The sequence below is a fragment of the Opisthocomus hoazin genome, chromosome 11 (assembly GCF_030867145.1).
Source record: "Opisthocomus hoazin isolate bOpiHoa1 chromosome 11, bOpiHoa1.hap1, whole genome shotgun sequence".
In the NCBI taxonomy this organism is placed as follows: Eukaryota; Metazoa; Chordata; class Aves; order Opisthocomiformes; family Opisthocomidae; genus Opisthocomus; species Opisthocomus hoazin.
Window position 1 is genome coordinate 2349434 of NC_134424.1, and position 23542 is coordinate 2372975.

Here is a 23542-nt window from a genome sequence, read left to right on the forward strand (position 1 = left end):
CCTGCTGTCTGGTGGGTCTGCTCCTTTTTATGCATGTGGAAGTGGCTATTTCTGAATAACCTTTTGAAAAAGTCTTAGAGAGTTAAATGTGGCTGAAAAATCTATAGCAGGCTATTGTAGGGACATAATGGAATATGGCACAAAAGTAAGACCTTCCTCCAGGGCTTTCTAACCTAATTATGTAGCAAATATGTAACTGTATCAGGGAGTGGTGTTGAGCTTTTAAAAATTCTATAGAAAAGTTAACATTTTCCATTCCATTAATAGCAGATTGGGGTTTGTGTGGGGTTGCCAGTTTTATTGCAGTTTTATTAACTTCCTTGCTACCATAGTTATGGCTTAGAAGTAGACCTCTTTTTCCTCTTTAGAGTGTTTTTTGTTGTTGGAGTTTGTTTTTTTTTTTTTTTAACCAGTTTTACTTGTTTACTTGCAACTGTAATGTCTCCGAATCCCAATCAGGGCCAGCACCCTGTTGCACTAAGTGCTGTATACTAAAGGAATGATCTGTAATGTAGTAAATAAAATTGCTTGAGGCATTGATAAAACTGAAACTTTTTTTTTATTCAGTCTGTTGCATATCTATTCTGAAGTCTCTCTAGTGAAGAAACATTAGAGCTGGTTCATCAAGGTAGTTACAGACAAGCTTTATTCTAAGTTGGTGAAAAATCCCACTGATTTCCTCAGGCTACTTGTTTGTTAGAGATGGACAAATGCTAATATACAATAATGATAAATTGAGTTCATAATGTATACATCTTGCATATGCTGTTTTTTGGGCAAATTTGAAGACTGTCATACACTTATGATAAATAATCTGGAAAAATTCTTAGCTTAATCCCATGAGTTATCCATGCCTCTCCAGACACATTACCAGCAAAATGCCCACTTACCCAGTGATGCCAGCAGCGTGGTTTGGGATTTTCAGTGTACAGTCCAAGAGGTTTCAAGAGTGGGTATACTGTCAGGGGGAAAGCTGACCAGCGATGGGCAAAATAGTTACTTAATTATTAAGGGGAAAAAAAAAAATTACCTGAAATTAAAGGCTGTTGTAGTAGCTAGTACGGAGGTGTTCACAGCGTTATTTGGTACATCTAAAAGCTTAATAATAAAGATGTTACCAGTAGAGCCATTGTGTTCTGAGGAATTGGTTGTGGTTTCACTTAATAGAAGTTTTACCCATTATTAGGTGGTTAAAACAGGTTCAATGCCCCTAAAGTAAGAGAAGAAGAAAGCAGGAGCTGCAAGTCAGGCTTTGTGTCTTCCAGAAAGCTTATAGATAGTTTGCACGGAAGTGCAAAGTGCGTTTTGTGGAGCAGGAGCAGAGGCCTTGCAGTGGGCAGGAGATGAAGGGTAAATGCCAAGAAACAGTTTTCTGCTGCATCTTCCCTGCCAGACCGTGGTGATAATCAGCACTGTGAGAAGCTGTCATCTGCCCGCACTGGAAAGAGGAGCAGAGTAAGTTCGAGGGAATGGTAACAAAGAATTAGTTCCCGTTACCAAGGGAGTGATGCCAAAACCCTCTGAGGTCGTTTCCCTCCTGTAGTTACTCCGACAGCTGGAGATTCAAGGCTTGTTATGCAGGCCCACAACTTGTGACAAATTTCGGACTGTTTTACCAGTGGTGCAGGTTGGAGAAATATTCCCCTCGCCTTGTTCTTGTACACGTGTGGAAGCACGTACACACGCATGTGCTCACATGTGCATTTATGCACACACAGAAAATAGAAATCAGTGGGATTCTGCACCTGCGTCTGAAGTTAATTGACTTGAACTTAATGAATTTCCCATCCTTCCAGAATGAGCTTGCTAAACATTGTGTCTGTAACAGTAAGGAGGGTCAGTTCTCTGTCTCTCTTTTGTCCCTCTCTTTCTAGATCCATAGCCTGTGGACAAAGCGATGTTTGTTACGTTCGGCCAGAGCCCAGCGCCCTTGTTCTGTACCCATCCTGTGGACTGGAAAGGTAGCCAGAGCGGCTTGAAATGTCTGGAGGGCTCATTAGGGCGAGCACTGTAGACCTTGTCGTCACCTGCTGGGAAGAGCTGAGACCAGCTCTCTGTAGCTGGTTGATGACCTGAAAGATGTGTAGGAGTCTGGGGAGGCTTTCTTTGTCTGATTCGGTTTTACTGTATTTTTGGATGAAGAGATAAAGTCTAGGTTAAAAACAGAACCTAGCAGCAGCTGGATTTAATGTCTCTGGTCTGAAAATAAAAGATACTTGGATTGAAAAAACATTGCACAGAGGTTTTTACAAAATTAAGAGAAATTCTTAGTTTAGGTATCCATTTCCATAACACTGAGATGCCAAGGGCGCAGCGTACTGGACCTACGTTCCCTTTCATACCAGGCTGTGTCGTGTTAATCCTCTTGTCAGTGTAATTACTAATTGTGGCCAGGACACAGGATGGTGGTGCAGCATTTTTCTTCCAGCTGTCCTGAAGAGGTGATTATCTCACATGCTTGCCACACTTAAAGGAAATGGAGCATGCAGAAATAATGGAAAGGTGCTGTATTAATTGCTGTGACCATCACATAAATGCTTGATTGAGAAATAATTATCCTGATATTTAGAATAAGGTATTCAAAATGTCCAGATAACCCAAAATGCTGGGGTGACTTCTGCATTCACATTAGTAGGTAAACTTGTGATGACCATTTGCTAGTCACAGCAGCATCGATTGCTGTAAATAAGAACAGTCAAAGAAAATGAAAGCTGACGCTCACAAATGTAAGCACTCAGAGCAGCCACAAGAAAAACCCATCAGCAAGCTTAGGGTAGCTGTTTCTAGTGCCACCTCAGAAATGCTTGGAAACCTAAGTCTTAATGAATAGTAGTGGCCGATAACTTAGAGTTTTCAAAAGATGCTACTTTATGCCTTGTTGCCTTAGAGGCCTTGAATAATGATACGACATTAGTTTAAGTGTTTCTGCAAACTGTTGTTTGTTCCCTGTGTCACGTTGTTGTACCGACAAAGAAGTTCCTTAGGATGGTAAAGGATCTGCTCTTGGGCAGACTATATATGAATCTAATTTTCTTTAGCATCCGGTTCTGAAATGAATAATAATATTGGATACTACGTTCATATTTTTCTGTATTACAATTTACTAATATAAAAATATGGCAAAGGTGTAGATACTAAAAATAGTTATCACGCAGGGTGAGCCATCTCTCTAAAGCTCCTGCTTATCTTAAATCTGCAACGTCTGCCTTGCCAGGTGAGTGCTGTGATGTGCTGCGGCTTACGGTGACCGCGTGATGCAGAACAGGGACGCTGGGATGGAGACCCTGGCTCTGTGACCTTCACTCAGGAGAAGCTCGCTGTGCTTTTTATACCCAGTATCTGCACAAGAGCCACACCACATACCCAATGGGAGAAATTTTTACTTATGTAGACTTCTGCCTTCCACAGGAGTGAGGGTGGTTTTTCTTTTCCCCTTTTGTTCCTTTTAGCTTCTGTAAGAACCTTTGTTCTCCTCTATAGAAAGAGGAGAAAGGGAGCGGCTGTGCAGCAGGAACAGAGAGGAGAGATTCCTGCCTGATGATAAGCAGGACAGTGGGCATTCACAGGGATGCAGCCAGCCAGAATGCCTGCCTGCTGCTTCCCAGCATTTCGAAGCAGAGGGACTATTTGTGTATGCAAGTAGTGCTCAAGTTAGTAATGATTTCTGGGATTAGTAACCACTGGAGTCAGTAGTAACTAATTCTTTCCTCCTCAGAAGCATGTATAAGCTTTTGTTACCAGTATTACGTGATTGGAGCATGGAAATTCATCTTCTGACAAGCATGGCAGAGTTTGTGAATATTGCTTGTATGAGTGTTTGTATTTGTTTTGCATTATTATTACATAGGCTGTTTTCAACAGCTTTTAGTGAATTACTGAGTTTTGGCAACAGTAATCATATTTGCTTGGTATATCTGTCTTTTTAAAAAAAATCCTGCTGTGTCCTTCGGAGTTTTTTGAGTTGTCATCTCTCTTTCAGTGTTGTTATATTTGTGGCTGCTTCTTAAAAATGCTGTTGAGGTATGAACTTCATTCTCTAAATGTAGAGAACAATAGCAAAAGGGTTGTGGGTTGTTTTTTTTTCTGAACTCAAGACAGACTAACAGTGAAATAATTTACGTGCCCTCTAAACTATGTACAGGTGTTAATCTGTACCACATTGCTTGTTAATCTGGCTGCTGGCAAGCATAGGGATTGTCTGGCAGGGATGGAGTCGGTCTCTTGTGCTTCCTCCCTTGGATTGCCCTGTTCCTGCTAACTCTGCTGTTTCCCTCGTGAAACAAAAGGAGACAATTTCAAAGTGATTAATGATCATCTCCTTTTTTTTCTTTCATTAACTGCTAAGTACCGCAGAAAGCAGGCTCCCTGCTGTAACACCTGACCACAGATGGTCAGATGAAATGAAATAGATAAGGAGAGCTGGAGTCCATCAAACCAATTTACCCAGTGGATTGTAAAGAGGAACAAATCGGATGCTTCAAGCAGTAATACTGGGCAGTCAGAGAGTGGTGGTTTTGGTCATTTAGTAATTTATAAGCCAATTGCCTGAACTCTTGTTGGAGTGTACTGAATTGTTATCAAGGATGTAGCTGAAGCTCCTGGACACTGTCGTCAGGGTTCCCATAAAATACTTTGATTAATCTGCAAAACCTAAAGTGTGCTTCTATTGATTGCTTGCTCTCTAACGTCTGGTCAAGAAGTTTTCACCAGTTCATCTCTTATGTGTGCAGCATTGCTTGTGTATCATCCTGCCAAGAAGGATTTGCATTGCACGGGTGGGTGTCTCCACCTCCTGTCTGCGTGTAAGGTGAGACTTTGAAACAGTGGGCTTCATCAGTCTGGGGGATACTCTCATCTCCAGACAGCAATCGGGTCTGTGTGATCAACAAAAAGAAACGCTCCTCTGTAGAGAACAGCTCAGCAGCAACGTGGGCACCTCCAGCTGTGGTCTGAAAGGGGCTACCTCTCCCGGTGCAGTGTTGGGGGACCACCAAAGAACCAGCCTCGTCACTTGAGCACCTAAAAATGCCTCCCCAAAAGTCTGTAGCTAGCGAAGTGATCTTTCAGTAGATCTACGTAGAGATGTTGTCATACTCTGCTGGAAACCCAAAAGACAACTTGCGTTTCACAAGGATGTATCAGGAGCAGGCTGACCTCCTTGATCTTCTGTCTTTGCCTAAATATGGTTTGAGTTTTTGAAACTCCAGAATTCTTTGAAAGAGAATTTCCAGGCTAGGATCTGTTTTCAGATCATCTAGAAAGAAAAAACTTGTAGAGATGTTGTTTCTGTCCAACCAAATCTTATTTACTGTAGTGGCAAAGTAGTAGGGGAGAGTTTAGTGCTGGCCAACTTGAGCGCCTGCCTTCTTTCATCTGGGTAATTAATCTCTTTCTGCTCCTTCACCTTCACAGCTGAAACTTTCCTGTCTCATATGGAAATATCTTTCTAGGGAGCCCAATTACAGGACAGAGTGGGCCACTTTTGCTGCATTTAAGGAACCTTTTCCTTTGGGCCTTCTGTGGAGAGCGCTCTAGGGCCCTGCGTGTGCCGTCCTGCCATCCAAACCTCGTTAACGATTCCACCGGTCTTGCTGATCAATGAGCACATTCTTTATGCGCCTCGTTATCTCCCTCCGGGATGCAATGGAGAGTGGGAAGGGGGAGGGGTGTTAGATAAGCCTTCCCAGAGGGTTCCTAGGAAGATGAGGATAAATGTACTCGTAAAATGAGTCGTTTCATTTTCTCACAATAACTCAAAATTCATACTAAATAAATGATCTGTGCCTTTAGAATGATTTTAATGATAACACATGGCCTAATCAAGACCATCAATAATTAGGCTTTTTGCATAAAGGCAAGATATTTCAAACCTGCCGATGGCTAGGATCGGTCCTGGCAGAATCAGGCCGTGCCTGCCTCGGCTGTTCCTCGCTGCCCCGAGCCCCAGGGCCACGCGCTGGGCTCGCAAGCCCCGTCTGCCTTTCTCAGGGCACTGGCTAAGCTGCAGGGAGCGTGAAGGCTTCCCTTCGCTTCCCCCCCCTTCCCTTGGTGGTGCGGAGCGGCTGAAAGCCGAGTGAATGTCTGAATGTGTCGGAGGGAGCATCCCTGAGCCCGGCGAGGCAGCTGGGCACAGAGGGCTGATTCACGGCAGCGCCAGTCCCGGCGCCGCTTTGTTGAAGTGTCCCTGGCGCCGACGGGGAGGGAGGACAGAGTATTTTCTGTGAGGCAGGAGGGGCTGGCTCGGGCTCCTTCCATTCTCCAGCTGCACCATGTAAAACTTGTTAGCACACTCATAGAGATAGTCTAGCCACATGGCAGAAAAATGGGGGGAAATCCACTTTTAAATATCACTTACAGGCACACCTTGCAGCTTTTTGCAACTTCCCTGCATCTTTCTTTCTTCCCAAGCTCTCCTGTCTCTGTCTAAAGTGTCAGCTTTCCAGCCAGGATTCCTCCTGACCCACCACACAAAAGGCTATGAAGGGAAGCTGGTGGGAGCAGCGCAGTGAGCTCCAGGCGGGCACCGGGGCCTGGTAGCCATCGTTGGAAATGAGTAGAGTCTGTGGGGCTGCAGGTCCACTCGCATGGGCCCGGTGCGGTGTCCATCCCTGCTCTCACTTGTTCTCCCAAATTCCAGCCACCGACAACTGGAGAATGTTACGGATCAGTTCTGGCTCCCCAGTGTTGTTCATATTGCAGGGGTGTGTCGAGGGCTGTTTTATTCCTCGTCTGCCTTGTCCTTGGCGTAAATCTGTGCCTTGCTGCTGCAGCTGCCTCTTCCTGCACGTGGGTCTGGAGATGACTTGCTTTTCTTACCATTACTCGGCGGTGGGGACTGCAGGACGTGTTACCATACAGGTCAGTTATGCCCTGTTGAAGGGAAGGGAAGGTCACTGGTGGTTAGAGGAAATGCTTTTGTATGCTTTTCTGATGCATTTCAATTTTTTTTCTTTTAAGTCTGAAGAAGTCATTGACTTCAAATATCTTGCAGTTTGGAGACTTCCTTTTGGCTGGTTTTGGAAAGTTGTGATAACTTGGTTCCTGCCAAAGCAACGGGATTCTCTTGGCTTCATGGGTCTAATAAGTGCTGAGGTAGTTGACAGATTTCTCCCACTTAGGAGAATTGAAATCCCGTAAGCAAATCAATCTCATTCTGGCCCTCTCTTCAGGGAACTGTTTATTAATTCAGGCAAACCAATTCAGGCAAAATCCTCAAGTAAAACAAAGCAAAGCTCTTCCCTTGCCCAGCCAAAGCCACAAGTGCCTTTTTCTCTGCCTCTCTCTGCCCCAGACACAGGACCCTCTGCTCTGCTCGGCGTGGTGTTCCCCGGCCCGGCTCAGCTCCTGTTTCAGAAAATGTCTGATTCTTTTTTAAAGATCCACTAACTGAACAAGGCTGCTTGGACATCCACTTCAGCCATACCCACGCAAAGCAAAGCTTGTTGCGCTCACGCCTGCTGCACTGGCTTTGCCAGTGGAAGCTTTGATCCTTTCCGTTAGCGTGTATCTTGCGGTAGCTGCAGTGGTTTCTTTACTTGCAAATCTCAGACTTTGGTCCTGGCCAGTTAGATACGTTGTTCACTGTGTTTGTGGAAGAGGTATGACATCGTGTGAGGTGAAATATCCACTGACAGGGAAGTACTTGGAAAGCTTTCACATTTGGGAGGGGGAAAGAACAGCTGCTAATCTGCTGCCGTAAGAAATGGGATGATGATCAAACAAGTATTATTGTGAAAGTTAGGTTCTTTGTTTTTGTGAATTTGTCCTGCAAAGCTTTGCCTTCTGCTTTGTAACTGAGCACAAGCCATTCGCGCTCACTTTCCATAATGAAAGTGCAAAAAACCCCACTCTAAATTGCACTGATAATGGCAGTACGATATAAATTCATGGTTTTCTGGGTGGACATAGATGTGGTCGCAATATCATTACGGATGAGTGTTTTTTGACCTCTGGCCATTATCATCAGGGCCCTTGGACAAAAGTCACTTTAAAAGTATATCTGGAAGTTTTGTTCTTGTATTTTTGTTTCTGTTTTGTTTTGACAGTTGGTAAACATCACAGAAGAAGATCCAGTAAAGAGACAGATGCTGACTTCGTGGGTACACAGTTTGAATGACAAACCAAGATCAACAGATCATTATTTTTCACAGCAAGCAGAGAAGAGCTGAGAGAAATGGCTGATTTTAGTGCCAGCCTGTGCTGACAGTAGCTCTGGTGTTCCAGAATGCTGCGCAACAGGGGAAGCTCTCTCTTGCACTATTTTGAGGTCTTGCTCTGTTTGATTGCAATTGCTTTTTTTCCTTTCAGGCCACTACCAGTTTACTCAAAGTACTGCAATTACAAAAAGGAGACCGATAACCTCATCTGCTCTAACTCAAATCAGAAATAATAAGTTGTTGCACGTTGTCAAATATTTATTTTAATTTTCTGCATTTTTACCAACTGTGGGGCTTTATTCCCAGCTTCATTGAGTTGATGCTTAAAGCAGGTCAGTTAGGCGACGGCAACATGGTCTTCTCTCTCGACATCCCTTATCACTGAACTATCTTAACTCTAGGCTAAATCTTGATGCAAGTCAAAGTACTCTGCTGCAGTTGCACATCACGTCAGCTGATGTCTGCAGAAATCCCACTGTGTCCTCAGCTTCTTAAAGAAAAAAGTGATTCAGGACCAACTCATTCAGTGCTTACGGAGAGCAGCTTTGGGGACTTTTCCCACCGTTCCACCACCATTCCACCATACATGTTCAGGGGTGTAGCAGATGTTTTCTATTTACCATCGTGATATGTATACAGATGCAGTGGTAATATAGTTCAAAATTCTTTGTGCTTGTTTGTTGAACTAAATCAATAGCATGTGGAAATGCTAGATAATATTTATTTTCCATTTCTGTGTTCGACTTCTGAAGTGTGAGTGGTAGTTGGCTGGAGGGAAATACTTATTTCTAAAAATGCAGTTCACTGGTTGTTATCTTTCACATTAATCGTATGTTCATCATCATCAAATGTTCATACGAGTGTTTTTCACTTCTCTTAGTCTGTTTTTCGCTTTGCCTATACCGAGCTGTACAGCTGACAAAATGCACATATTGTCTCACTTTTAAAACCAGTTTTTGACTTAATTCTTCCAGATAGGAGCTGAAGGGTTTGCTCTGATTGCTGCTGCGGAGCAGCTGGTGAGGTGAAAGCTCTTTGAAACCATAGTCACAACCCGCCAGTAACTCACAGCTCCAAGCTTGGTTCTGCCTGTAAATATTTGTAGCTCAGGAACTGCTTTATTGCTCTCTTGGATAGCAAATGGCTTTCCTGTAAATTCTTTTTACCCAGTAAGGGCTGTTTTACCTGACCACACTGGTGTTCTGCTCATAAATACTCCAGCCACTCGGGACTGCTAAAGTTTGGGACATCCTACTAAAGCAAGACTGTGCCATGGACTTCATAAACTCAGCACGTTTTTCTGGAACTGCTGCACATCTACACAGCTGCTGTTGATCCGCCCAGCACCTTCACTGTCCTTATCCTTGCATGTCTGTGAGCGGTGTGACCACGTAACTAAACAGTAGTGTTGTCCATGTCACTGGAGCCAAGCTGGACTGCAGAGACCGTTGGGAATGCAGCACCACACATGCTCACACACTACGAACGGAGCAATCGCTGAAGTCGTTTGCTTATGGTAAGCAAAAGGCTTGAGATTGACGTGTTATTTAGGAGAAAATGTGCAGAGGCCTGGTTTTCAAATACAGGTGATAAATTGTATTGGCAGGTGAGGGATTTGAGCCTGCAGTTTGCCCTGTTGGTCCATCAGGTGATAATTTGGTCACTTAAATGGCAAGGCGGACATCTGAACATTAGCGTGTGAAGGCTCTGTCTCTGCTGAACAGTGCTCCTGCCACCTGTGCAATAAGGCATCTCGCACAGACGTGGCCGCGTCCTGGTGGAGGCTGCATCCATGCGAAGCCAAGTGATGCTTCAAAAGGTCACAGTTTTTCCGCAATCTCTTCTTGCTTTTATTCTTTGTAAGTAAATGACATTTAATTTAAACATCCTTAATATTTGGAAATTAACCAGTAATTACACAGGCTATTTAGGTGTGAATATTTAGCACCAATCCCTTCTGAAGTGCATGAGCAGTCACTCACCCGCTGTCTTCTGACCTTGTGCCATTGGTCCCAGAAGATAATTTCTTCTAATAAATGGCTTTGAGGCAGAAAAATGTGTTTACTGTGGTCTTAATACTGGAAGTGGCCAGGAACGTGCAAGAGGGTGGCCAACCAAGATGATCTCAAATCATTGCTGCTGAATCCCTGCAGTCATTTTCAGAAAGGTCAGTTAAAATCCAGGGAAATGAATTCAAAAGTTAATTTCTTGTTGTAGTTTAGACAACGGGTTGTTGAAGATGTTTTAAAGAAGCCGTAAATCTGGTACTGGTACTTGAATCTTTGAACTGGATGGTTGGCTTACATCAATATAAATCAATGGCCAGCTGGATAAATCATAAGCATCAGAAGCCTCGGAACTGAGTGCCAAAACGTCTGAGCAGTTCAGGAACTGGGTGTGCTTACATCAAAGAACTTCCAGAGTTAGAGACACGAGGTTACAGGCCAGCATGCCGTGCTGTGACTCTAGCAGATGCATGGTTCTCTTTCAGTATTAAAAAAAGTGACTCCCTGCTGCTGCCCTTCCTCCTTCACTGGGATCAGCCATCCCCAGGCTGAGCACTGGGCCACCTCCCTTTGCTCTAGATCTGCTGGTTTTCTCTGTGGTAGCACCTCTGAGCAGAACTGCATTTGCTGAAAATAAGGAATAAACCAGCGTCTTGGATACCGTGGCTCCAGGCAACGACAGGAGAAGGGCGTAAGGAAGGCTGGTTTCCTGGTGCATGTGAGAGGAGAGAAACTCCTGTCTGGTTGGACCTGCTTGTGAACCTCGACGGGGAATTTTCATGATAGATTGACAAGCTGTGAAACCATGACGTTAGTATCAAATCATCCTTGTGACCTTTGTACAGCTTTCCCGCTGCCTGCTGCTCAGATTTCAACATGGACATAGCGAGCAGCATTTCTGTAGGTTGCTAGGGTTGAAAATGACTTTCTGCAAGTAATCACAGTTCAAAAACTGCCTGATGTTTAGAGAGAGCACAGATTTTTTTCAAATAATGAATATTTGTAAGACAATGTAGCATTTAAAAAGAAAAGTTGTTTTGTCACACCTGAAATACTGTAAAAATGATGAAGAAAACTGGCCCTGGCTTTTGGAAGGATTTTTTTTTAATTAAATATTGTAGGTTTCAAGATCAGAGGGGAGTCATAATGCAAAATGAAGAGATGTCTTCAAAATGGTGTAGTAGAAAGGAGGTGTTTTCTAGGCTTTTGATTATGGTGCTGATCTGAATAGAAACACCCAAATGTATTTTGATGTGATGATTGGAAACAAAGCTAACACAGTTTACAGAAATGTCAGTCATACTCAATGAGAATTTATTTCCCTCTGTCAGAAAATTGTACCACCCACTGAAATTGAAACCTTTTTTCCTTTGGTTTGCTGCTAGATCAGATAGAAGCACACATTTAGCTGAATTTCAAGCAATCTTTGTCTCTTTCAGTATTCAGTTTGAATTTCTTTAGTATTAAGATGCGCTGACAGTTTCGCAGTAAATCCTCGTTATAAATATGCATGCTAAAGAGTCTCAGCATGCACAGCTAGAGTCGTTACTCACGTAGCATATTTGTTTTCTGGGTTTTTAACCTACTCGGATTCAAACGTAGCTCTGTTCTTCTCGCTGTTTAACTTGATTTCAAACAGTTTGAACAGTGTAGCCGAAGGCGCTTGTTGTAACGCAGACTTGAAACCATGTCTGGAATTTGTTAGAGGGAAACCCAGCTCAGTGCCGGTCCTTTAGAGGTAAAAAGTAGAGTGCTTTTAGAAAGTTTGCAAAAGTTTGCCGTAATCTTAAGTAGAAGACGAGTAATTGTGAGGGAAGCTGGCAGCCCTAGTGAAGGGTTCTCCTCTGGTAAGGTGATGTACCTGTTGGCGTTCCTCAGCCTTCGAACTCCTGTGGCACTTCGGGCCACGCTGAGCGGCGCTGGTGTGGGAAACGCGGGTAGCGGTGCATTTACACATAGCCGGGTTCTGATTGAAACCGTGGAGCAAAAATAAATGGGGCTTGAGAAGGGCTTTTGTTGAGGAGACGTGATTCTGGTGAAAAGATACAAAATAAAGAGGGCTGGATCTGGTACTGTGCGCCGAAGAGAGGGTTGTGTTGAGGAAACATAGAATCATAGAATGGTTTGGGTTGGAAGGGACCTTAATGATCATCTGGTTCCAACCCCCCTGCCATCAGCAGGGACATCTTCCACCAGCCCAGGGTGCTCAGAGCTCCATCCAGCCTGGCCTTGAACACTGCCAGGGAGGGGGCAGCCACAGCTGCTCTGGGCAACCTGGGCCAGGGCCTCATCACCCTCATGGTGAAGAATTTCTTCCTAATATCTAATCTAGATCTGCCCTCTTTTAGGTTAGAGCCGTTCCCCCTTGGGAAAACAACGCTGATGGCAGAAGGGCAGTCCTGCCTGCCAGAGTATTGCTGAGGAGGTAATGGTAATCTTGGAAGGGTTTCCTGACATTAGCAGCTAGGAAAAGAGTTTTTATGAGAACTGGGACCTCCTGCCATTCCTTAGGAATGATGGAAAAAGTTCCTCATGTGTGAGTAGCACCATGTACAAATCTGTGGTTAGAAATGCTCTGTTTTTGCTGCCAACAAGCTGCACACCTTCTACGTCAATATTCTGCTTTGCTAGATTCGTGCTGGTGGTGGACGCCATGAAATGCATTTTCCTCGTTCCCCAGTAAGAGATTTCTTTCCCTGAGTAGCTTGTGGTTTTCTTTCACCTTTACTGAAGCTACTCTTCAGGTGTTTTGGATTTGTTTATTCCTTAGCATGCATGTCCTCCTCTCAGGACAAGACACATGGCTGGCAGGGACCAGGCAGGTTACTCAATCTGTTTTGCTATAACCAGTGAGGGAAGAGAGAAACCAAAAGAAATCATTCTCCAAGTTTTCTCCATCTTGTGCTGTGAGAGGAGCTCAGGTTTTTTTTCTGTGTAGGAGGGTGATCATAAATATTTTCAGTACTTAAGACTTGAGTAACAATAATAGAAAGCACTGTTTTTCTACCAATTAATTTCCTCATATAGTGCTTATTTGAAAAAGGAAAAAAGTTCTTTTCTCGAGGCAGGATCAAACTATAAACGTAGTAGCTGTGCTTTTGCAGGGGTCAGGTGGATGTCAGATAAGATGGCAATGAAATAACGAAGAGCTTTAAAAGAAATGAGTGCGGCTCCCAGTGAGACAGAGCACGGTGAGGAGGAGAAGTTGTTTCAGGAGCACCTAGAAGAATCTGAACGTACAAAAAATGGGACGCAGTAATGATCCTGAAGAATTGCTTACCAGCTTGGTGAGGTCTGATGTTTTGTTCAGACAAGTTGTAAGTTGGAGAGGGAAATTGGGACATTAGGGAGAAGTAAATGGCCAGTTCCTGTGACTGTCAGGGTAATAGTGGGACAGATGCCCAAACTAATCTCTGAAGTGCTTGAATAGACCCTCTACTGGCCCCGTCTTGGCTCAGAAAAAGCTCGGAGGGGTTCTCTGCTCAGTGTGGGGCAAGAGAAACACAGGTGGGGTTTTTAACGGCACTGATAGAAGACTCCCACTTTGTAATTTCTCATGGCCCTTTATGGCTTTTTGTCCCAGATCAAAATTGCAAGAAAATAAGTCTGATGTCATGAGCCAGATCATGAGTAGCTGCGAGTCAGCAGGGCTTGGCTGAATTCAAGGACTGCAGCAGCTTTTCTGCCAGTTGTGGAGGCAGAGAAACATTGACAAGTTGCCTTTGTCCCCCACGGCGTTTCAAGGGTTAATTATTTTAAAAGTACTACAGTGTTTAATGTTTGCTGACATTCAGTTGAAATAAAGACTATGAAATTAGAATGAAGCAACAGAAGATTTCCTAAACTGGAATGAGCCTAGGCTGGGGAGAACTGAGTTTCTTTGTTGGAAATTGCAGCTTTGACCCTAGAGCTGAGTTAAGGTTTGCTTCTTATTTCTGGTAGAATGAATCAGTTTCTAGTTCTGTGGATTTTATGTCCGATACTTTTCAGGTGAAAGGAGTTTTTTGTTTTTTGTTGTGTGTGTGTGTTTGTTTTGTGGTTTTTAAAGAACAAGGAATTATGGGGGAAATAGCCCACTATAATTTTTTCATGACTTAATTTTGCTTCCCTAATGTTACTTTAAATGTAGTTTCTATGCATTTGTAAATAAACACATTTTCTCCTGCAAGTTGTTCCTATTACTGCTCAAATATTTCAATATAAATTTTGATACATGCTGCACTCAAGTCAAAGCATTGCAAATACTTTTTTCTGCCAGCAATTACCAAAGGTTACTCAAAGAGCAAAGGCATTATTTAATTTAATCTTTTAGAACCATTCAAGAGAAAGTGCACTTGTTGCCATTGAAATTGTCTGATGCTACCTTTGCCTCCAGCTAGAGAAGAAAGGATTTCGTCTTCCTTGCAGAACGGTGCTCTCATCAGCTGTTACCACCTTATTGCTGACATTGTACCTTTGTATTACGCTTAGTTCAGGGATCATAAACTTCGTCAGGTTGATTACTCACCAGTTAATTTCAAATGGATTTCACTGTCTAATCTAGTTACTTGTATTTCTGTTGCACGCTGTTGTATACCTCTCGTAAGACTTCCAGCAGTGCTGGCACTGGCGATGTAAGCCCTTGGCTCCGAGGGAGCTATGCGTGGCATTTTTAAATGTCAGAAATGACACGCGGTTGTTGCAGCTGGGCTGGCTTTGTCTGGTGGCTGGCCCAGTTACGGGCTAGTGCTGGGCTAGGTGGTGGCTCCTCTGAGTTGTTACCTGGTGCTCACACACATTATGGGGCAATAACATGCTGTGCTATCAGTCACTGACTTCGGTTGTTACCAAAAAAAGGAAGGGGTGGAAAAAAAAGCAACCTCTTATCCTAATTAACAGGCTCATGAAATTCTGAAGCATGCCGGGTTGCCTCAGTGGAAGATCCAGGAACTTCTTCCCTCTGAGGGTGATGGAGCCCTGGCCCAGGCTGCCCAGGGAGGCTGTGGAGTCTCCTTCTCTGGAGATATTCAAGACCCGCCTGGACAAGGTCCTGTGCAGCCTGCTGTAGGTGACTCTGCTTTGGCAGGGGGGTTGGACTAGACGACCCACAGAGGTCCCTTCCAACCCCTACTATTCTGTGATTCTGTGATTCTGTGAACTGCAAATATTTATTACTGTGAAGGACAAGAATATTTTCAGTAGAAGTTCAGAGCGAATAGGTGGACAACTGGTATTAGAGTTCAGCAGAAATTAGCCTGGTTTACAGGGTTCTCTGGTTACTGGTACTTCATGCAAGTGGCTCTGGGAAGTTCACTACAGTGGGAGATCAAGGAGAGTTATCCTTTCTGCTTTTTTAATGAAAAATACATTAACTTGTGGTTCCATTTTTGTTTAAGTTCTGCTTCTGCTTGCTAGAGAAAATCTGTAGCTAAGCCATTGGTCAATATTCCTTCAATTAATATCCTTAATTACATTGTAATTTCATCCTTGTCAGTCAGAAGCCTGTCATTAGAGTTGAAGTCTCTTTAACAACCAGTATGTGAAGATTGTTTTTTCTTCGTATGTGACAAGACACTTATACTGGGGGGGGAAAAACCCAACTTACAAAATTGTAACTACCTTCCTGTGTAGGTGTTTAAGCGCAGCGCGGTGGCCGCGTAGGCTGCTGTGCCCGTGCAGTGCCGCGGTTTGCGGGTGAAGTATGAATGGGCCCCTCTTGTTCGACACTTCGCGAAGTCCAGCTGCGCGGTGCAGTTATCTGAGGGTGGATGGGAATACCATGCAGTCATTATTTTCCTTAGGACAAAACCCCTTTGACTGTTTTAAATCAAAGCTTTCTGTAGCTGATAGCTTGCCAGTCTCGTAGGCCAGCGCATGTTGTGGATGGAGTTGCTCCACCGCTGAGCTGAGGTTCGGCACCCTGCTGCGTGCCGGCTGTGTGCCCCCCGTCCCCTCGGACCCTGCCCGCAGCTCCCCGTGCTGACGGCCCTCCGGTTCCCCGCGCCAGCTGGCCCTTTCTGCCGGGCTGTCCGAGGGATCGACAGGGCCAAGGGGAACTTGGGGCCACTGTTGGCGACGGGCTGCTCCACAGAATCACAGAATCACAGAATAGTAGGGGTTGGAAGAGACCTCTGTGGGTCATCTAGTCCAACCCTCCTGCCCAAGCAGGGTCACCTACAGCAGGCTGCACGGGACCTTGTCCAGGCGGGTCTTGAATATCTCCAGAGAAGGAGACTCCACAGCCTCCCTGGGCAGCCTGTTCCAGTGCTCCGTCACCCTCAGAGGGAAGAAGTTCTTCCTCATGTTCAGCTGGAACTTCCTGTGCCTCAGTTTGTGCCCATTGCCCCTTGTCCTGTCACTGGACACCACTGAAAAGAGCTTGGCCCCATCCTCCTGACCCCCACCCTGCAGATATTTGTCGGCATTTATAAGGTCCCCTCGCAGCCTTCTCTTCTTCAGGCTGAACAAGCCCAGCTCCCTCAACCTCTCCTCGTAGGGGAGATGCTCCAGTCCCCTCACCATCCTTGTAGCCCTCCGCTGGACTCTCTCCAGTAGCTCTTCATCTTTCTTGAACTGGGGAGCCCAGAACTGGACACCTTTGGGTGTGAGCGAGGTCGTCGGAGCTCCCGCACTCCTGGCTTTGCCGCCGCAGCGGTGAGCCAGCGGAGGGGACGGGGCTGTCCCGGCCAGCCCGCGGAGCCTCCGGAACCTGCGCTGAGCTGCTTGGAGTCTGATCCCGAGCCTGGCTGGCTGCGGTGGCGAAACGTGCTCTGGCGAGGCTTGCAAGCGGTGAGATCTCAGCTTTTGCGAATCATGTAAAAGGCAGCTCATCTGTTTGTTTAGAGACCCCTCCTACTAGGTTCAGACTTGCTCGTCTCCTTGCTACAGTACTGTTTGGGTGGCTTAATGAATTATTCATGTCACTTTGTGTAGGGTCTTGATTTTCTTTTGAAGGTTATCAATACAAATAGCAGTGCCAAGTGATGCTGCTTAGCTTAGAAGCTGTGATGAGGCAAAAGCCTGAAATACACCTAGAAATTACAAAATCAGATTTTTACATGCTATTGTCATAAAAATACATTCAGAAATAAGTTAAAAAAGAGCATGCTGAGATAGTGATATATTACATAGCAACACATGGTTTCGGAAAGAATTCCAGGAATGACATTATGCAAGTGTGTCACCGCTGTGAGCAGCTGCGTTTCAGCAGTGCATTTATTCTTGTCCCTGAAGACATCAGGCCCTCAGTAAAAACCAAATAAAGCAAAAAGTGCCGTGTGAGTTTTTCCCACCCGCATCTCATGTTATGTGTGCTCCTTTCGTAACCGTTTGGAGTTTTATTTAATATTCAGTGACAGCTAGAGGGTCTAGGGGTGCTGCTCGGGGCAGCTGACGGGAGATGTTCATCTCGGTAGCTGGTGTGGTGGGTCCTGGCAGAGGAGGCCAAGCGCTGGCCGTCAGCCGTGCGGCTGCGCGTGAGGGAGGACTGCCGCCGGCTCCCCGAGGCGCGGAGCCGTGGGAGATACCAGCCGGCTTAGCGCGTCTGCTGCTGCGTGTGGAAGGGAAGGTGGCAGAAAAATAACTGCGTTCTCTTTACTAATAAAAAAGCATTTCGAGTCGGCGATAGTTTTACTGGCTTAATTACTTTGCAATGGCAGCATTCCGTGGCTTTGATTCGAGTTTTGTAACAGCAGTTACAAGGACTTATTAGTTCCTGGGTGAACAAGGCTATTTTTTATTCAATTACATTTCAAATGTATTTAAGTGCGTAAGGAAAAGGACAGAAAGAAGAGGGAGGTGAAGTAATTAGTGAGCGGGATGGGTGTGCTGGGGAGGTCCCAGAGGAGGCCAGAGCTGGGTTTTCAGTTCTGCTTGTTCTTCTCGTGGGTTCAGTCCCGTGGTGGCTTCAGCACCTTCAGGGCTTCTGAAAACATTTTATGCTTATTTATTTAGCATTAAATTTATTTAGCATTAAATATTGTGTAGAAATAAAATCACACTTGGGTTAATGGAAGAAAATCAAAGAAAAAAAAGATAATTTAGCAACACTTTTAAACTTTATTGTTTGGAACCCCTTCTGTATAGGTCGTAAAACGTGGCCATGAAACTCCTGTTCTTGTTTTTGGCTGAATTCTCTGAATTCAAAGCTAAAAACAAAGGTGTATTTTCAGCTTAACAATTAGCTTTGCCTTTGCTAGTTTTACAGTCATAGGTAGGAAAATGAGCTTCAATGAAGAACAAGACTTTACAAAGGCTGTGTATAGTCTCAGTGGTCAGAAGTTTGTTCCAGTGGGCTCAGTGTTGCTGCCTCTCGTTGTCCTTCGGACGTTGTCCCTGCCGCTGGGGAAGAGCGTCGCGAGGAAGACAGCTGTCTTCTCCCCTCGTGGTGCTGCAGACAGCCGCAGTGGAGAAACCTGCTCCTGCGCTGGGGCGGCCTTGGGTTCGCCTGCCTGCGTGGGTCCCGCCAGCGTACAGCTCGGGACAGCCGTGTGGCGGGGCCTGTCACACGTCCCGCACGCCCGGCAGAGGCACGGCTCCCGTCTGCAGAAATGTCGCTCCTCTGGCAGCTTACCGCGGGAAGGAGCGTCTGTCAGGCTCCGCGTTAATGGGCTTTAATCATATTCTGAGTTTGGCTTGATACCACTTGCAATACGAAAGGCGTTTCAGACGTTTGAAGCCATATAAATCTGTGTGTGTGTACATAACACATCTGAAGCTATCAGCTAGGTGATGACATACGCTCTGCCCACAGGGCTGCAGAGCATTAGCTGACATCTTTTTAACTTCATAGTAACGTGAATTTGGATTAACCACTAATTCTGAGGTGACTGAAATACTCCCTTTCTGGTGACAGCACTTTTATTCTTCTTGGAGTGAAACATTTACTCCAGGCAGAAGATGCCGTGACAGACAGCACAGGAAGGAAGGTGCAAGAGTCTGAGCAGTAACGTTGCAGTAAAGCTGTTTTCATGGCTGGTTTTTATTATCATAGCTATGATGGCATATTACTGGCCAGGTACATTATCTGACTTGCATGAAGTATGTATCTATATATGGCTGCATGTAGGTTAGTACAGTATGTGTTCTGTGTTAATGTTTTTCTGGGTTCAGCTATTTGCAAAACGTGAACCATTTTTAGATCTAGCAGGCAATGAAGTGTATAACCCAGAGAGAAGTACGCCAGTGCAATGAAAATATTTGGGCTAGCAAATTTATGGTAAGGACCTGTAGGGTAGACAAAGATTGATGGATGAATTAACCAGCTCACATTTTTGCACGGAAAATGAGCAGAATGTCCTAGGAGACTCTTTCGAAGGCGACAAAAGCATTGTCGTGTTTGTTTTATGGGGAAAGTCAATGTTTTCATGTTGCTGGATTCACCCTCGAGCGTTCTGCGTTGTTTAGAGAGAGAACAGCCATGCTGCATCGTGTGTAAACACATGACTTCAGAAGTAATTGTCATGTGACACTTAAAATTTGTGAAAAAAGGCTAAATTCAAAATTCCCTTAGATTAGTACTTGTTTGTTGAGTCAGGCCCTGTGTTTTTCCCTGATTGTTTCAAAGGCTGGAGTCAATAGAAAAAGAATCCACATTTTGGAGTTCACATATTATTAAGGGCAAGTAGTCATAAATGGCTGTCTGAACAAGAGTGCTGTTGGCACTAAACTTTTGAATACTTAAAATTTGAATGCATCTTCTGTGGCAATGTAAAAGACCACTGCTTTTCAGACGAGTTACTCGCTGACCCGAGATCTTGGTGGAGCGTAGAATTCTGATTTGAAATGTAAGTTGTTTTTTTTTTTCCCCTCCCTTTCAGAGCTGCAAGACGGCGTGGTGCAGAGCAGCTGGGAATGTTGGGGTACCTGCCACGGGGTAAGTCTGTCTGCAGAGAACTGAAATGGTTTGTCTTGTCTGTCTGTCCCGTCGCTCACTGCTGCGCGTGTAGCGGCGCTGGCAGCTGGGGGTGCCGAGGTGGGGGCTCTCGTTGCGGCGGGGTGTGCTGGTGTCTGTCCTGCACACCAGCCACAGCAGCTGGGATGTTCTATGCAGGGCAAAGCCTGGTACTATTTTATTATTGCAAGGTCATGGGTTGCATAGTGTGTCTTACCAGGCTATACCCTTCCGTCTTGTCTGGCTTGTAGTTGCGTACTTGCTCCGACACTGCTTCCCCATAAAGCAGGAAGGCTTTTCTTCAGCTGCGTTTGGTTAAACTGTGTGTAGAACCCAGCTACAACCAGCGTCTGTGCATTTTCTGATGCTTCTCATTTCTTTGAGTGAGTCTCAAGGCCTGTTTGAGAGAACTGTGGTGTGGGATGGTATCGTGCCAGTAATGAAATGCTGGGTTCAAAATGGAAGGCAGTCATTCCAAAACATTTTTATTTTTAGATTCTCCTTTTCTTAGTCTTGGATGCTGTTTCCCTCTGCCCTCCTTCAGCGTGCTTGCTTGCCAAGCTGTGTGAGGCAACTTAAAACTGACATCCAACCACAGCTTGAAATGTGCCTTGAAATCTGTTTTAATTAGATGTGAGCCATAATAATTTAATTACAGATCCACCCACTAAATTGTCTGTTTTGAATTGTAGCAGCCGCATTGTGTACAGAAACAAAAATTGTTTGGAGTAGATACCTCTCTGATTTCTATCAAGGGCATTCAGGCTGGGAATAAAGTACCAGAGTATTGTGATTGTTTAACCTCTGGCTTGCTAATTACCCACATTACTTGTAAAATCTGCCAGCTTCATCTAGATGTAAGTCAGCTCTGGCGTAACTGCTTGTCCTTGGAGGATGGGATGCCTGGTGCATCTTGCAGGGAGTGAGCACCTGAGTGCAGGATCGTGCCTGTGCTGCTGGCAAGGAGCGAGCGGCCAGCAGTGCATGACTGGAGCTTGAGAAATGTCTCCTTGCTTTGTGGACAGACCTTTCAAATAATTAGTTCCCATGAATTTGAATTAAAGAAGTATCGTACATTGCAGGTGGAATTCCGTCCTTCGATGTAGATACGTAAAAGCTGTTGTCCGAGAGGAGTCACGGCTGGGGAATGGTGTCTAGGTAGCTGTGCAGTCACCTGGTAATGAATATGAGTTATTGCTGGTTAGATTTGCAATTGACAGTAAGACTGATAGAGTAATTATTACATCCTCGTCCATATTTAATATGTAGAGTAGGCTAAATCAGTTGGTGTCCTGGGATCACTGAATAATGTCTGTAGTAATACAGCAGGAGGGAGCTCAGGGGGCGAGGGCCCTAATGGAAGAGGAGAGACTGTGCCTGAAGAACCAGCAGCTGCAGAGGTAGGAGGAGACAGGTCAGTCAGTGGAAGCTTCTTGTGCGATTCTGTCGCAAAACACCACTTGCAACCCTCAGATTGATTGAATCAGTCAGTCAGTCAATCTGTCTGTCTGTCTGTCACGGCTACAAACAGTGGTTGTTGGAGTTAGTGTGAGAGCAGGGGAATTGCCATAGGGGAAAACACCTGCAAATACGCCAAAGCTGCTACGTGAACAGGCCTAAAATAAGCACTGCTGGTCGAGCAGGAGATACTAATTTCGTTCATTCTGCCTTAGCTAAAAGAAGTCTTTAAGTACATTCTTGAAGGGCTTTGTATGTTTTAATTAGAATGTCTGAAGAAACACATCTGTAGAAAATATTGTGGTTGATAGCACAAGTTTTCTCAGGTTATTGTGGCTCTTCTCATCAGCATTATGTAGTAGTGTATCACTTTGGGAACGTGCAGATTAAAGGTAATCTTTAGATTTGGAATGCTGCTTTGTATCTTCATATTCACAGATGAATAATGTTCAGTTTGATGATTTCTACTTATGTCTAAATCCTTGAGATGTTTGATGGATATTGTTTCCAAAATTGTTGGACAGTTACTCTGATGAAATCCCGCTAACGGAATTTCTGAGTGGTTAGCAGTTAAAGATGGAAAGCTGTAAAATCTGAATTAATTCTGCTCACGTAAGTGGTATAAATTCACATTTAAATCAGCAAAATGGCATTATGAAACCTGAGGGATGGGAGTATACCTACATGTCGGCGGGTTATTGGACGGCAGCTGGTGTGCTGTGACACAAGCCAGGGTGTGAATGAGAACTTAGTTGTGTGTTCAGAGAATTTAAAAGCAAAACACTGTTGAAGTGAGACTTCTCCGTAGGAGAGGGGCTGTGGGACTTGGAGAGAGCGCCCATCGGTGGGAAATCCATGAGGCTGGGAGGGCCCTTTGCTCTGTGGGGACAGCCGATGCCGGTCCTAGCTCGTTGCCCTCCTCAGGAAGGTTTCTGGTGCGCTTGGGGATAAAAGGCTGCTTTCTGCTGTCCCGGCTCTGCTGGAGACCGCTCCTAAGGAAGGTGGTTTCCATTGTTTCAAATGGTAGCTATCAAGAAGTAATTTGGCATTTTTGTCATTGTTTTTATGAACAGTTCTTCTTACGTTGCCAGTCAGCAGGCACCGTTGTCAGTGAAAGCCTAATGTTGTAAGAATTAATCTGGCCATCACCTGTTGCAGGGTTGGACTGAACTGCTCATAGCGGCTGCTCTGAAGGAGAACGCTGAGGGATGATACTTGTCAGGTCCTTCTCTGTTTCCTTGGCTACGCGATAATTTAAATGCCATCTATTTTATTGGTATTAATGAAAATCTTCTGGGATACACATCTTTGCCTGACGTGCAGTGATTTCATTTGAATCATGGGCTGTGTTAAAACGCTGGCTGGAGGGGTGTAGTGTTTTGGGTGCCGATCTAATCACATGTCCAGAAGGGTGAAAATGGTTTAGGAAGACAGAAATACTAATAATGTGTACTTGTCTCTATGTAATATCCTCAAATGGCATATTTTATTGTCTGCATCTTTGCTTCCATGACACTAATATGGCACCAAGAAATTTTTTTCCTGAAAACTCAAGTATGTGTTTCTTAGCAAGCACCTATAATTAGGTCAGAATTTTAGAGAAGTCTTTCGATTTGCATAAAGCAGCATTAATTTTGCATTCTTCTATCAAGTGAAACACAGAGAAGGAACAAATAATTTATTCATGCAAAACCAACCCGCATGAATCATTTATTTACCTCTTCTGGTAATTTCACAAGCTCACTTTTTATAAGTCAAGCTGCAAATTAATAGAAAATTTCTAGGGATTGATTCTCTCCAGAAAAAAGTAATTATGACAGAAATAGCTTTCCCTGTATGGAAAATCAACATGTGAACTTGGGCAAAAAGTCCATGCAGGGTTTTGGGTTTTTTTTAATTAAGTAACAGTTTGAAAGAGCAGCTATGAGAAAAACAGATTTCACTGTCTTTAGCCTTCAGAAAATGTTATTAACAACGGGTTGAACCCAAAATTCTTCTGTCAAGTTAATCCATGAATTCAGAGCAACTCCCTTGAGTTTGTTAGTTTACAT

The 23542-nt window shown here is 44.5% G+C and overlaps 1 protein-coding gene across 1 annotated transcript in view; it reads left to right on the forward strand.

The window, feature by feature from the left end:
• The window catches only part of LOC142362677 (uncharacterized), a 220464-nt gene that overhangs the window by 16487 nt on the left and 180435 nt on the right, over window positions 1-23542 (forward strand). Inside the window, exon 6 of the mRNA XM_075432444.1 lies at window positions 19960-20015. Within this exon, the coding sequence (XP_075288559.1) occupies window positions 19960-20015 (56 nt within the window). The remainder of the gene's footprint in view (window positions 1-19959; window positions 20016-23542) is intronic.